Source organism: Diorhabda carinulata, chromosome 11, assembly GCF_026250575.1.
Source record: "Diorhabda carinulata isolate Delta chromosome 11, icDioCari1.1, whole genome shotgun sequence".
Classification (NCBI taxonomy): domain Eukaryota; kingdom Metazoa; phylum Arthropoda; class Insecta; order Coleoptera; family Chrysomelidae; genus Diorhabda; species Diorhabda carinulata.
This window is the reverse complement of record NC_079470.1, coordinates 2,797,069-2,812,321: the sequence shown is the minus strand read 5'-3', so window position 1 is coordinate 2,812,321 and position 15,253 is coordinate 2,797,069. Positions and strand designations below refer to the sequence as shown.

General features: G+C 33.5%; 1 protein-coding gene across 2 annotated transcripts; it reads left to right on the top strand.

Moving 5' to 3' along the window:
* Positions 1 to 48: 48 nt before the first annotated feature.
* LOC130899681 (xylosyltransferase oxt) lies at positions 49 to 15,253 on the top strand. 2 transcript variants are annotated; one of them, XM_057809808.1, is made up of 6 exons: positions 55 to 810; positions 1,516 to 1,658; positions 2,913 to 3,076; positions 6,641 to 7,982; positions 8,873 to 8,991; positions 9,751 to 9,850. In XM_057809808.1, the coding sequence occupies exons 1-5, from the start codon at positions 188 to 190 to the stop codon at positions 8,971 to 8,973; spliced, it is 2,373 nt and encodes a 790-aa protein (XP_057665791.1). In that variant the 5' UTR covers positions 55 to 187; the 3' UTR covers positions 8,974 to 8,991; positions 9,751 to 9,850. The 2 variants fall into 2 exon arrangements, with proteins under 2 accessions (XP_057665790.1, XP_057665791.1); XM_057809807.1 differs by lacking the exon at positions 8,873 to 8,991 and having other exon boundaries at positions 49 to 810; positions 9,751 to 15,253.

The window sequence follows — 15,253 nt, the reverse complement described above, 5'->3', positions numbered from 1 at the left end:
ATAGGTCAACTTTTGATTGTGACATAGAACAATTTATTTGTTTATAGGTTAGGTGATCTGAGATTAATCACAGAATATGAGCTATCAAAAAACTATGTAAATAATGTTTGTTTATAATATGTAAGTGAAAAATACACAAAAATGTAACTATTAAAACTGTCGGAGTCAATTGTTGAAAGGTTTTGTCATGATCAAAGGTAACTCAAAAAATACTAAGTGTATTAGAAGGTACAGAACATTTTTCATCATTGGAACAGTGATTCTAGCCTTCCAGATATTCCTGGCCCTTAAATTTTTAGCCCTTAATAAAACTATAGTTGAACCTATTGATAACAAATGGCTATCTATAAACTTTGATGATGAATCTGAAATTCAAATTAACTCTGCAAATAGATTGAAAGCAAACCAAGATTATGAAGCCAGCTCAGTTATTAAAAAACAAAAACTTAAAAATAAAACCAATCATACTTATTCATTAAAATCCGAAGATTTAAATTTTGTGCCTGTTTGTCAAATATCATCAAAAGAAGCAGTTTCTGCAATAAACAGAGCTAAAACTCAGTTATGTAAACAACTCATATCAAACATTACTTGCCAAATCATTAAAAACGATTTCTACCCCAAAGAACTTAAAGGATCGTGTCCTACTGGAAAATTTGTGGCTGGTAAAGAGTTAGGCTGTTTTAAAGACGAAAAGAATTTTAGATTATTGACTGGTTACTATGGAGTTAGTAAAAATGAAAATTCTCCCAAGTATTGTATGAAATTGTGCTTACAATCTGGATTTCCCTATGCTGGAGTACAGTACTCGTAAGTATAAGTCTACATAGTATCTAATCATCTAATCAATGGTTTTTTATTTTTTTTAACTCTTCAGATAGAACATGATTTCTGTTTTTTTTGCAATATGAGAAGCATCAATCTCACAGACGAATATGGGAATTTAGCCTCTTTTTTGTGAACTCACTCAATATTTCAAGGCATTTATTTATCTCATCTTATTTTTTTTAATTACCATATTAGGCAGTTAATAGGTAATTAATGTATCAATAACCGAACCTTATAAATTATAAAATTAATTATTCTATAAATAGAATGTTGTAATAACAAATTGATTGGAAAAGATGCTGGTTATGTGAACAGCTTGTATTTGTGAAAATAGATCAAATAATAATATGACAGAATGAATGAAGATTTATAAGCCTGGTTAGAATCAGGGCTGCTACAATAACTGTAGATACAACAGATCTCCCACACTCATATGAATGTTGAATGAATAATCTTCATTGGATATATTCTCTGAGGTAGCCAGGTGAAGGCAGTGAACATTTGGTATCAGTGAAGAATAGGGTTAGACTACCCCTTCACTTACTCTCTAGTGTGATTTTGTACCAAATCTGTAAACTATATCTGCCAGACAGATTGATGTTCAATTTGAAGGGTTAAAAACATCTTAGCTTTTATATGTTTGTCAGTACTTATACCTGGTAGCAATTTTACTCTTGATTTTTGTAGGAATGAATGTTTTTGCGGAATAGATGAACCACCTCTAACATCAAAAATTCCAGATTCATCTTGCAACTTGAAATGTCCAGGAGATCCACATGCAACATGTGGTGGATATTATACCACCAATATATATCACACCGGTATTAAAAGTGAGTTTATCTTATTATATAAAAGTTTATTTTAGGATGAATTATGGTTTTCATGAGTGAATTTTTATGTTTTCTGTGTGCAAAATTAATTGAACCAAAATGTTCAAAAACATGCCTCATTTTCTAACTAAATAACTTCCACTCATGGATCAATGTATCTTTCATGGTCTCACTTCATTCTAAAAATAATTGGAAAGTCTTTATTCTAATTTAGCGCTGTTTTAATTGTCTTTAGAGACTTCTTGAGCATTTGAGCTTATTTTTATTATAAAAGGAGAAAAAATGCTTAAAAGATATTACTTATATTCAATGCTCTAAGGAGCAAAGTTGAACAAACAAAGATACAATTTTTTATGAAGAAAACACACACTTAGAGTATTTTATTATTGTTACAATCTGATCATGGAGATCAATGGGCAATTTTTTCTAACCTAATTTAACTAATGTGGAAATTTTTAGATTCTAATGTCCTACTCATTAGTATACTTTTTTGTCTCATAATTTTTTTAATACTACTGTGTTATGCAATATTCGCACAATTAACACCAACATTTAAATTAGTTAACTAACTCAAATGGCTTGATCCATTTAGTTTTTTGACTGACTGGCGAATTCGGTTATGGTCTGGTCAACAGTTTCTTATCAAGGTCTTGAAGCTTTTTATTCCAGTAGTTTAAAGTTGCTTTGACCGTGCATTGTTCACCTTTAGTCTCTAAAGACGATAACTTGGTTATCGAAACATACATCAGACTGTTATTTTGAGTGTTGATGTAGTGGTATTGTGAACCTTGTGTTCACTAGAACCAGAGTGTAATTGTGAATGTTAATTTGGTGGTAGTGTAAACATTGTGTTCAATAGATCCTGATAGTGAAATTTCGAATCTTGATGTAATGGTAGTGTAAATAGCGTGTTCAGCAGAAATGGAGATACTCACTGCTTACAGCTGATGTCTCAATCCCACTTCTCTTAGGAAGTTCAGAATGTGAGAAGGTTCTAGCTGTCAGAGATCTTCGTCTTCTATTACATACGCTCCTAGGTATGATGCTCTGGAGTTCAGTAGTTTGAAATAGAGGTTTCCTCTTCTACTTAATAGAATCTGCATTAACTGATTTTCCTCTATCTAGATACCTTTCCAAAGTTTCCTCTATAGCTGTACTTAGGGAATGATCTAATGACAGTTCACTGGAATTTATGTGTATGATTCACATTTTATTTATCTCTTCAAAAAAATACGAGATATTTGTAATTTTCAGGATTTATTGCCCAAACTGCTAATACGGAATCTACCAACAGACAAATGAAAATGGTAAAAATAGTTTTTCTTTTAACTCTGAATGGTAGAGCATTAAGGCAAGTAAAAAGATTGTTGAAAATATTGTACAGTACTGACCATTACTATTACATACATGTAGATGTGGTAAGTTTACTTTATTTGTACTTTCTTAAATCAATTTAATGTTATTGTAAATTTTTATTGGAAAAAAATTATATTATTGAGATGATATTATTTCTTTTATATCTGCAGAAAGACACTTTTTTGTCTTGTATGCTAACCTGTTAATTTTTTCGGGAAATAAGCAGAGGAGAACAATTTTTATAAAACTTTTCTGTCTTTAATATCCTTATATAGTTTTTATATTATAAAAAAATCAACTTTGTTAATAAAGTTGAAATTATACGTATTTTTGGTTGTGCCTTGTTGATAGTGTTCGAATGAGCTTAAAATCTCCCTATTTTTTTAGACTTGACACTCATTTTGTTATTGTCAACAAATCAATGGAACAACAAGTCCAAGTACAGAAAGTCTTCACAATCAGAATAGTTTCGATTGACTTGAATTTCTCTTTATGTAATTTTTTCTTTTTGTCTTGTCAAGTATCCTATGAAGGTCTAATCCTACTTGTACCCATTTCTACCACTATATTCTATCTTTTACCATATTTCAAATTCCTCCAAAATTATTTTCTTTTTTGCTCCTTTATTTGGTCTATTTGTTTCTTCATTGGTTGTCCTTCATTTTTAATTATGTTTTCTGTTTCCATTAGTTTTCTAATTAATCTATCTGGCATAATTTGATGATCTGTTATACTAATTGGGCTGTCATTTTTTATCAATTATAAGTTTTTGTTTTCTTACTTCTCTAATGTTTCTGTTCTTTATTCTGCCTCACTTAGTTTTGCCTATCGTTCTTCTTGAATGGTTAATTTTCATCACTTTTTTGGTACCCACTTAGTTTTATTAGGCACAAGGCTGTGATTTTATTTGACTTGTATTCTTTCTTCTTATTTCTTTCTCAACTATTTTTTTTAAACCCAATTATTTGATGTCCCACTTGTACCTATTTTCTCCTCTGTACTTTTTCTTCTACTGTTCCCAATTCGTCTAAGATTCCTTTCTTTTTATTCAAAGTTCTTTAATTGTGTATATCAATTTTTTCCTTTTTTCTTTTTCTCATAGCGTTTTCTATCATTCATTATTTTGCTCGTTAATAATATACCTGTCTTTATTCTCATCTTCCCCACATCAATCCGTCTATTTCTTGTTTATTCACTTTTTGTTCTTTATTCTATCCCAATATTTGCAATCATTTTCTTCAATAATCACCCCAGTGGAATAACAAGTCTGAACGTCTTCAGATTCAGAAAAATATTGTTATTTCATTTGATTTGAATTCATTCTTCTTCGCATTTCTTTTTACGAGGGTTATTTGAAAACTTTCGGACCTAACAAAGAATCAAGACGTTTCTGAACACAAGACTTTGCACCGAATACACTGTTTACACTACCTCTACACCAACACTCACAATTACACTGTCTAACGCTCGTTTCGATAACCAAGTGATCGTCTTCAGAGACGGAAGGTAAACTAAAATTTTAATTAACCTTCAGTCTCTGAAGACGATAACTTGGTTATCGAAACGCGCGTCAGACAATGTAATTGTGAGTGTTGGTGTAGTGGTAGTGTAAACAGAGTGGTCAGTATGAATATCACCAACGGTTCCAGAAATTCCAACTTGCAAGACTCCGTCCAAAATAATTGATGATAATTGATAATACATTAATACATAATACATTTAATTAAACGAAAAAGTGACAATTTGGTTAAAAAAAAAACTATTGAAACGGTTTTAGACGTGAATGACAGAAACTGAGATTTTTCTGTTAATTTTGAGGCGCTATCAATAAAATGCACAACAGATTTAATTTCGAATAACATTGAGTGTTGCCTAAATTATTAATATTTTAATAAATAGTGGAGTAGGGTAGCGGGTGAGACTGGGTACCCAGCAACGTTCATTCATCGTTCGACGCACTGCCGTGATATTTGTCAGTAGCTCAGTGTGGAAAAAAGTTCAATAAATATGTTTCACTGCAAATTGTTTATCATATAGTAGAGTCTCGATTATCCGCCATAAACGGGTCGGCGGAAGGGCGGATAAGCTAAAATGGCGAATAATAGGGAGGGTTCAATAAAAAATAGATTTAATGTATTGCACTGTTACTGTAATATTTTTCTTGTACATTTATTGAGTAAACATGATATGCAGCAATACAATACAATAGAAAAGAAAAATAACAAATAAAGTACAAGGAAAATATACAGTTGTACATAAAAGGTACTGTTCCTGAAGCAATTTTAAAAAAAGAAAGTATACATTACCGTATACGCTAATTCTACAGATTTAGAAATTACATACAGTAATGTAAATATCAATTATGGAATATAAAATACTAAAATAACCTTTCGAACCAATTTAATTTTATTGATTTATGTACTGTAGAGACAATTAGGAAGGGAGAGTTCAGGATGAGTGGAAAAAACTATTGATTTTTTTCTGCCGTCCTGATGTATCCCGCTTCTTTGTTGCCAAGTTTCGCCTTATGTGGAGCATCATAATGTCCACAACTCTGACTTCTTCTGGCTGTTTAGCGTATCTAATGGCTGCTTCAAACATTTTTACCCCTTTATGTGCTACTTTTTGGGGCTCAACAGTCCAGGTTCTTCAACATCTTCAGCATCATCACTGTTAACAAGTGTGACAATTTCATACTGGTCATCTCCAAAAAGCCACTCTCTTACTTCTAACCAAAGATGCTTCCTCACATCCAGGGATACGTTGCATTAAGGGCAAAATATTTTCTTGTATTTCATCTGGTATGCTTTCATCTGTTTTTTCGTCCTCGCCCAACAGCTTATTCCAAGACCTCGCAAAAGTTTGTGTCCCATGCACTTTCAATAGAATATCTTTCAGATTTATGGTTTTCAACTTCTTGATTAAGTCTTGGCCATCCTCAATTCTTGTATGAGGGTCGAGAGAAGCATTCTCCGATACTTTCTTTTCGAGTGTTTCCAAAACACCTTGGTCCGTTGGTTGACAAATCGCAGACACTTTAGGAACACTTAGAGAAACATGGCTCTTATATTCTCATCTGTAAGCTCTCCTGCATCAGGATGAGTTGGGGCATTATCTATCAGTAAAACTGCTTTTTGAGGAAGATTATTATCTTTTAAATACTTCTTAGTCGATGGTACAAATTCTTTGAAAAACCAGTCTGTACAAATGTCACTGCTCATCCACGCACTTTTTTGGTTAAAATATTTTACCAGCAGAGCATGTTTTGCAATTCCCTTAAACGCCCTAGGATTTTTCGTCTTTCCAATCATTACCAGTTTCATTTTGTGGTTTGATGATTACTGCAGGCCAAAATCGTGACTCTTTCTTTGATACGTTTGTAACCTGGGGCTGCTGCTTCAGTTTTAGCTGCGAGGCTCTTACATGGTAACATTTTATAATTAAGGCCCGTTTCATCGAAATTAAATATTTGATCTCCGGTTAAGCTTTCACTTCTATAAATTCTGCAAAAACATTTTTTATGAGGTGATTCCGAATGGAATGAGTTATCGCAGATATTTTTATGTACCTTTATCTCTATTTTTCTCGTTTTTGAACTCGTTGACTAGACTAATTATTATTTTTAGAGACAAGATTATCTTTACCGTCAACTGTTGCCATTGGAAAAAATTTTGCCAAACGTTCGCCTGACCAGAAAAAGATTTGCAACAATATGGGGTGGTGCTTCTCTATTGAAAATGCTAAGATCCTGTATGTGGGAATTATTAAATATAGAAGATTGGAAATGGGATTTCGTGATAAATTTGAGCGAAAGCGATTTCCCGGTGAAACCAGTACAAAAACTCACGGAATTTCTAAGTTTAAACAAAAATAAAAATTTCGTCAAGTCGCACGGTAGAGAAGTACAACGTTTTATACAAAAACAAGGATTAGATAAAACATTCGTCGAGTGCGAATACAGAATGTGGCGGATAGGAGATAGAGTACTACCATCGGGGGTGCAATTAGACGGGGGTAGTGACTGGATAGCTTTATCGAGAAATTTCGTACAGTACGTTGCAGATCCCGAAACGGACGAACTCATCGACGGTCTGTTGAAGATATTCAATTATACATTACTCCCCGCTGAATCATTTTTCCACACATCTTTAAGAAATTCGAAATTCTGCGACACTTACATCGATAATAATTTACACGTAACCAACTGGAAGAGAAAATTAGGATGCAAATGTCAATATAAACACATAGTGGATTGGTGCGGATGTAGTCCTAATAATTTTAGACCGGATGATTGGTCTAGAATAACAAGCACCTTCCCGAAACAGTTATACTTTGCCAGAAAATTCGAGCCTATAGTAAACCAAGCCGTTATTTTACAATTGGAATTGTGGCTACACGGTGTGGAAGTACCCACCAAGAACGTACCGAATTTACATGCCTATTGGCAAAATATCTACCATTCCAAAGATTTGGGGATGCCACACGATGACGGTTTATTAACTTTGAGCAATACGATCAGAAGACTAGTTTCGAAGACGCTCAATAATTCTTGCGATTTAGAAGCTCTAATAGAAATAACTTCGTATCATTATAATGATAGTTATCGGTATACTCTATTCAAATACGATAGTTCTAATTCACTTAATTTGGAAATAGCCGTTAAACCCGTCGATAAAAATGTTTTATCTAAAAATTCTACGTTAATGACATATTTAGAAGTTCTAATGGTATCTACGGATTACGATCAAAAAGAACAACTTTCTAGAAATTTCCTCAGGATAATTACACCGCTATCCGAACCTGTACTGATCTATAGTTTCTTCAAAACACCTGGATCCAAATTTTATAATCTCACATCAATATGGATAGCACCGGACGGGAATCTCTATGGAGTTGTCGAATTCTCCGTCGATGGTTCTTCTTTAACAAATTTTGTCAAGTCTGGTATTAAACAACCCATTTTACCCGGTGAGTTCGAAAAATTTTCAAATTAATAAATATAGTGGGACCGGGGACGGTTATCTCAATTTCTAAAAGTCTGGTGTTGATAATAATTGGTGTACCAAAGTTTTGAAAACAAGTTAAAATGATTTTGTTTGTTTATAACATTGAATGAGTCAAATGTTGTAATTAATCTGATGAACTACGTGTTTCTTTTCATCTAGAGTAATAATTTTTGTTGTTAAAGTATGCCATTTATAAAAAATAGGCTCAATATTTTAGGAACAGTCATTTTTTTGTATAAACATACGGAGTAGTTCATACGTCTCATGGTTCATCGTTGTTTTATCGCATCAATTTATTGTTATAATGCTTTCCTCAAATCTGTCCACCATTCTTTTTGGTCCTCCACTTGGAGAGAGTTTCCTTTAAATCTCTATCATTTGTGGTTGCATTTCTGTTACAATATGCAGCAGAGCTTAAATGACCTACCAAGTTTCTTCTACCTAGAGTATCTATAGTGATTTTGCATCCAAATATACCGAGTAGTTCATACGTCTCATGGTTCATCGTTGTTTTGTCGCATCAATTTATTGTAATAATGCCTTCCTCAAATATTTGCACTATTCTTCTTGGTTCTCTACTTGGAGAGAGTTTCCTTTAAATCTTTATCATTTGTGGTTGCCTTTCTATTACAATATGCAGCAGAGTTCAAATGATCTACCAAATTTCTTCTATCTAGAGTATCTATAGTAATTTTGCATCTAAATATACCGAGTAGTTCATACGTCTTATGAGTTCATCGTGGTTTTAACATATACATTTATTGTAACAATTCCTTCGTTAAATCTTTCCACCATTTTTCTTAGTTATTTGTTAGTTTAATCTGTCACACGATTTATTGAGTGATGTATTAGGTACTGTAGCCTATGTCTGTGGTCAGCCTCACTCGATAAGGAAGTTTTCGGCGGTTTCTTTTGGCTCCGTACACAAACGACAAGAGCTGTCCAGATGGTAATTCACCGGACAGTGCCCAGTGAGTTTTACCTTTTACTCTTTTTAGCTCATCTTTGTGTTATGCAGGGAACTTTTTTGGACCAGTTGTTAGAATAAGGAAGAAATCTCTTCGATTGTTTACGACCTGGGGTCTTACGACATAATTCTGCTTTCTTTTTGTTTTTCCATTTTTGACTACCATGGCTTTATGAAAACCTTTAAAAGGTTGTGTCCCTATGAAAGGAGTTGTCCAGTCTTTCTCCTCTAGGTGATCTGCTTGACCATTGCTGTGCACTCTAGTGTGACCTGTTTCCAATGAGTTCATAAATTGTCTACTTTCCTATGATAGCTTCGACTCAATTTCCTAAGCTGCTTGCCTATATTTGCATTGCGGTAGTTGCGTTATGCGCAATGAGCTGCAGATGTACAAATAGTGTAATTGAAAAATGGACGGATCTGAGCCCATTAGGATAGCGAGCTTGGTTCTTGAAACATATATTCCTGCCCCTTTCCATGTTCGAGTACGCGATCAATATTTCACTTAATGAGAAAAATAATTTTAACTTTCAACAATTTCACCTACCTTGTATTTCTGAAGGCTTAATTTCGATAATGAATATAATGAGTTTCTAATTGATACTGACCTATGTTTGTCTGAGGAAAGGGTTGGGGGAAAATTAATTGCAGTGTTGTCAGTGACTCGATACAAAAAAATTAAAAATTATCATTAGAATCTAGCAATGAAACTATTTATTTTCATATAAATTTATATTAGAGACTAATATTTATTTTTATATAGGAATTTGGACTGTGAAAATTCTCTACAAAAATACCCAGCTTGCGGAAACAAAATTTCCAGTGTTTCCTTTAGAATATTTCAATGGATCACCAATTAAAACCAATCAAATCACATATCTGCATGGTGGTTCCAAAGAGAAGAAGGAATTTAAAAATTCTTTCGAAAAGTTTCTACCGGTTGCTCAACAAAAACAAAATTTCGAAGCTAAAAGTGTGACGAATTCGAAAAAGACCGGATCGGAACTTACCAAATGGGTAGACGAACTGTTTTTCGAATTTTATAGAATTAAGAAAATGTGCGAGAGTGCGAATTTGACGGAATACGAAAAAACGTGCAGTATACTAGTAGATAGTTGCCATAAGAGTAATTGGAGTTCTTTTGCTCTTGATCCTAAGAGTGCCATAGGAACAATAAATTTGACCACCAGAGCTTTTGATATTTGGTAAATGTTTATTCAGTACGCATAAATATGAAATAGCAAAACCGATTCTCTAAGATCATACCTAATCATTCCAAAACATCATTCTGACATTAGTTTCATGTAAATGCTCCAAATATTTCCAATCTCATGAGGCTATTTCATTAGAGCCACGGTTGGTTTGGCCATCATGCCACACATAGCAGTCAGCATGCTTTCTTTCACATTCGAGATTGTTGAATTAAATGTAATAAAATGTCGAGACGTAGCCTCTAGGACACGGCAAAACCACCTGCAGGTCGAATACAGCAACCATGTTATTAGTTTTATTATCCATCTCAATCCTGGATACCACTTTTTCATTCATGTGGCTCTCATACTGAGGTTTTCCTTTTCCTTGTCACTTGAATTTTTAAACTTGATGCATCTCATTGATCTTTTTTATATTTACTATATTCAATGGTTTCTTCTTTGTAGAGGTTCATTAGATTTTTATCTCCATCTTTCTTTCAAGGTTCGTGCTATGCAATATGCTTTCGGATTTTTTCTTTAATCGCTTGCGAGACGTCTGAGTGATTATCGTGCTTTCCTCTTATGTCGCCAAAAATAAAATCATGTCCATCATTATTTCTTTGTTCTTCCTGTCACTGATACCTAGTGTAGCCACAAAGAGTTATTTGCAGAACCTAGTTCTTTCGGTACCACGAAGGAAATAAATTTTTGTTTCATATCGACATTTCGGTCTAACAGTCTCGGTATTTTCACCAATAAAGTCTGCCATGCTCCAAAATGAGTCAAATTTATCTTGCAAGTCTTGAAAATTTTTCAAAACACTTCAATCTACACTTTTCACCACAGAGAGGTAACAATTTTCGTTGGCTTCTTGTAACCAATTCTTTTTTGACCGTTCCATCGACTTTTCTAGTTTCCTTTATTGACTTTTCCAACTATTTCTTAACAATTTGGATGCATTCTTTTACCATTTCGAGGGATTCCTGATTCTTTTTAGAGTTTTCTTTTTAAAATAAGACATAGTCAGAATATTGGACTAAGTTTCTCCTAATTTGCCAATAGGTTTTGCATTTAAATCTCCAAAAATTTCGGGTAAATTTCTGTGAGCACTAACGATGGAGAAACCGTCGCCGTTATTTTGGGAGCAAACTGACACAAAAAACTGTTTTTAAAAAATTATATGAAAACTAAATTACTTTATGTGTCATTGCCTTATGGCGGTAAGAAGAAATAACATATTGACTGTGGTCAATATAAACATCCTCTGCTAGTTACATGAAAAAGAAAATTAACCTATTGACCCTCGTTACAAGTAATTCCAGAACAGTCTAGAACACTTCAGAATATGTAAACACTGCTTAGTAATATGAGAAAAGGGCAACTTATAGAGAAACAACGAATAACCTATCGGACTTTGCTTTGTGAAGTTTTAGAACAGTCAGGAACACTCCAGAATATTCTATAACTACATAACCATAAGGACAACGACCCAGTTATAGAGAAAAAAAGATTAACCCATTGAGTCTCGTTACAAGTAATTCCAAAACACTTCAGAAACTTTGAAAACTATTTAGACAAACGCTAAATATAAATTAATATATAAAAAATAATTATAAAGGCAATGGGCAAAGTTTTTCCCTTTATCCGTAAAGTGCGCATACACATCATCAGTGGTCATACGTGGGGCTGAACTATACTTGTACAAACCCCTAACATCCTCCTTTTTAACGCCCAACATTTTTGTGGTTCCCATCCTAGACCCCTGTTAGTATTCTACAGAATGGCCGTTCTTTTTTTATTTTTGAACTGTTCTTTCTCGTGGTTTGGTCTTTGATCAAACTGTCCCGATTCTGCAATAACAATGGCCATGTTATAAGGGAATAATTTGTATTCAATATAATGTGTCAAAAAAAATTGTAGAGACAGGTTTTGTTTTTGATTTGTGCATATTGATCTAACTTTTCGCCTTATATGAATGTGATAACATTTGGTGCTCAATTATTTTTTAATTCGATATCGACTGATTACAAAAAATTTTCCACATTTGTCACTTTTTCCATTAAAAGGGTGAAACTTTTTCATATAAACTTATGTAATTAATAAAAAATAAAAATGTGACATTTCTCCAGCTCAGGTATTCACATTGCATCTCAAAATTTATCGAAAATGTCAGAGCTGGACTGGAGTGAAATAAGATTTGGTCTGGTGGATCTGTCAGTACTGAATTAATTGAATTGTTGTGGCCAAAAATAATTTGAGGGAATTTTATAAAAAATGAGTGACCAAGTTGAGCTTTTTCAAAAAATTATAAGAGTAGGAATAAGAAAGGTCCAAAAATACACTAAAACGCTCTGGACCCCGGATTAATTTACTTGCAATCGTGAGAACTGATTCCAAAACGACTCTTCTCTAGGTCTCTAAACGAACTCTTGAGTCCTTCGGAATTTCTTCTTTTTATAGGAGATCCATTTACAAATTTTATTATCATAGGTTGTTTGTTAACAATCGTTATTTTTATTGATTTATTTCTTTACTATTCGAGTTACCGTTTAACACATTCCAAACTATTTACAAAACGAACGAACCTTTGCTATGTATAGTTTATCAACGATTCTAAAGCTTTAAAACATATAGCTACAATATTTTTTCTCTCAAACACGTACAAATTATGTTTAACTGAACGACATTTCATCTCTGTTAACTGCACTTCTTTTACAGTAAAAACTTCGTTAGTGTTTATATTTTGCTCATTCAAAGCTGCTACCCAACCACCGGTAAGAGGTTTCGTTTCCAATTCTTTCAACTTCTTACACAATTTATTCGTGTACTTCGTTATATCTAATAACGAGGTCGTATCTCTTTAAAGATTTTGCTGATATCTTGAGTATACTTCTAATATGTCAGCTGAATATGATAATAAAATATCCTTGAGCTTCCTTTTCTTCGCCATTACATAGTTAAAACATTCTATGACTGTAAAATAGCTACCACTAATAGATTGGTGAATTTAGTCCAACGAATATCATGATACTCAGGTAGACTTACCAACTAGAGACCATTTGCCTTTGCCATATCTCTCAATTCTTTCGTGCGTAAGACACTTACGTGAAAGAAAGAAGCGATCCACGATGATTATTTGATCATCTTTCCTATCTCAAGTACAGTTTTAGTTGTTAAGCCCCAGGATAATTCAGATCTAAAAAGTATCAACGTTTTTTTCAATGTATTTATAGTTAGTGAAATGATTTAATATGTACATTTCCAATTTTTTTTAGCTTATAAAGAATTAGCTTCAGGTATGCAACGACCGATGGGAGTCTTTTCTAATATATCAAAACTTTTTAATTTTGATTGCATGTAAGCTTTGAGACATTCTTTGTGCACCGGACTTTTCATGTTTTCTTCTAGGATTGCATTCCTGAACCTCGTACCTTTCTAAGTCGTAATAGGTGCTTGCTTATTATTAGATGAATTCATCTTTACTACGTCAGGAAATGGGAAATCACATTTGTTTTTCACTTAGTGGTCCCCATTGCTGTGAAAATGAATCAAAAGTTCCTTTCTGTTGACAAGATTTTGGTTTCACTAAAAGCTCACGATGGTTTACTCAGTCCTTTGCTTTCTTGTTGCTTATTTTTGGCATCATTGTGTGTTTCGTAAAGTATCTCGTCAACATTTGAATCATCTGGATTATTAGAATTAGGAACAATCTCTCTAAGGTACAAATACTATCTTGCATGTGTGCAACCGGGGTCATGAAATCGTTCCCAACAGCTGCACTAAAGGTGATTCTACATCTTCCACCTCTCCATATAGTACTGGAAAGCGTAGCAGAAAAAACATCACTTAGAAGGTTAAGAGAAGTAATCACCAAAGAATAATCGTACCTATATAATTACCAAACCTGGGACATAACTCAAGATACATCAAAAAAATTTAGCTTGAAAAAAAGAATTACTTGAGCTCTAAGCTTTATAAGTGGAATTAAAACACCATATAAGAAATAAACAGAAATGCCATTAAATAGTATACGGAGGGATCTAAAGCAGCAAACAGAACTGCAATAGGAGTGTACCAAACATTCTGAAAGCCTACCGCAATAGCCATGCAGCCATTAGAGCTTTAAGCTCCAATATCATAAAATCCAAGCTCGTTTGGTATTGCCTAGAAAAATTAAACGAGCCAGGCAAAAAAATTACCCTACAATGGATTATGGGACACATTGGAGTGAAGGGAAATGAAAGCTAACCTGCTCGCTAAAGCAGGGGCAGACAAGATCTTCATAGGACCTAAACCCTTCTGTGGTATCAGCTACAGAACAATAGCAACAGCATTGTAAAAGAAGGTAGATAGGAGCAAAACCAATTATTGGGACAACCTACAGGGGTCGATACAGACAAAGACTGTCCTGGGAATCTATTACCAGAGTAGATCTACAGACACAGACACCTGAAAACACTAGACTTAGCAGATACTACGGCGTGCAGTGTCTGTTTAACAGAGGATGAAACCTCAAACCACATTCTCTCTTACTTCAGACCTTTAAAGTACTACACCTGGAAGCGTATGAAATAGAAGACGAAGATCTCCGGCAGCTACATCCATCCCACATTCTGACCTTTCTAAAAGAAGTGACATCAACAGATCAGCTATAAACACTAGGTTCGCCAGTATAACAGTTGGGACTTTTGTGAGAAAATGATGTCTCCATCTATTGAACCCCATTACAACTTAATATTTGGCACCTATGACCTTTCTTTAGCTGTAAGTGTCATATTTTACAGTAAAAATAATTTTTTAAAAATTACGATTAGAACCCTTTCTTACTTCTACTTTTCATTCGCTAGGTTTGGCAAAACATCATGTGGATAAGTTTCCAAGGAATGTACAAAAAGTACACTTGATAACAACCCTAATGTGTGTTTTTTGTTTACTATCATTCTTAATGATACACCCTTTGGAAATATTTTTTTAAAACACGGAAAAAGTGATAAAAGTGAAAATGATAGAATTTTTATAGCAAAAATTGTTGTATATACAGTATGATAATAAAAATTTGACCAATAAAAACAA

Bases quoted from the DNA above. Each gene is read 5' to 3' on its own strand.
- LOC130899681 (XM_057809807.1), top strand. From the start codon at position 188: ATGATCAAAGGTAACTCAAAAAATACTAAGTGTATTAGAAGGTACAGA. The intron at 3,077-6,640 runs GTAAGTTTACTT...TATTATTTTTAG, and splicing joins ATTACATACATGTAGATGTG to AGACAAGATTATCTTTACCG. The intron at 7,983-9,750 runs GTGAGTTCGAAA...ATTTTTATATAG, and splicing joins TAAACAACCCATTTTACCCG to GAATTTGGACTGTGAAAATT.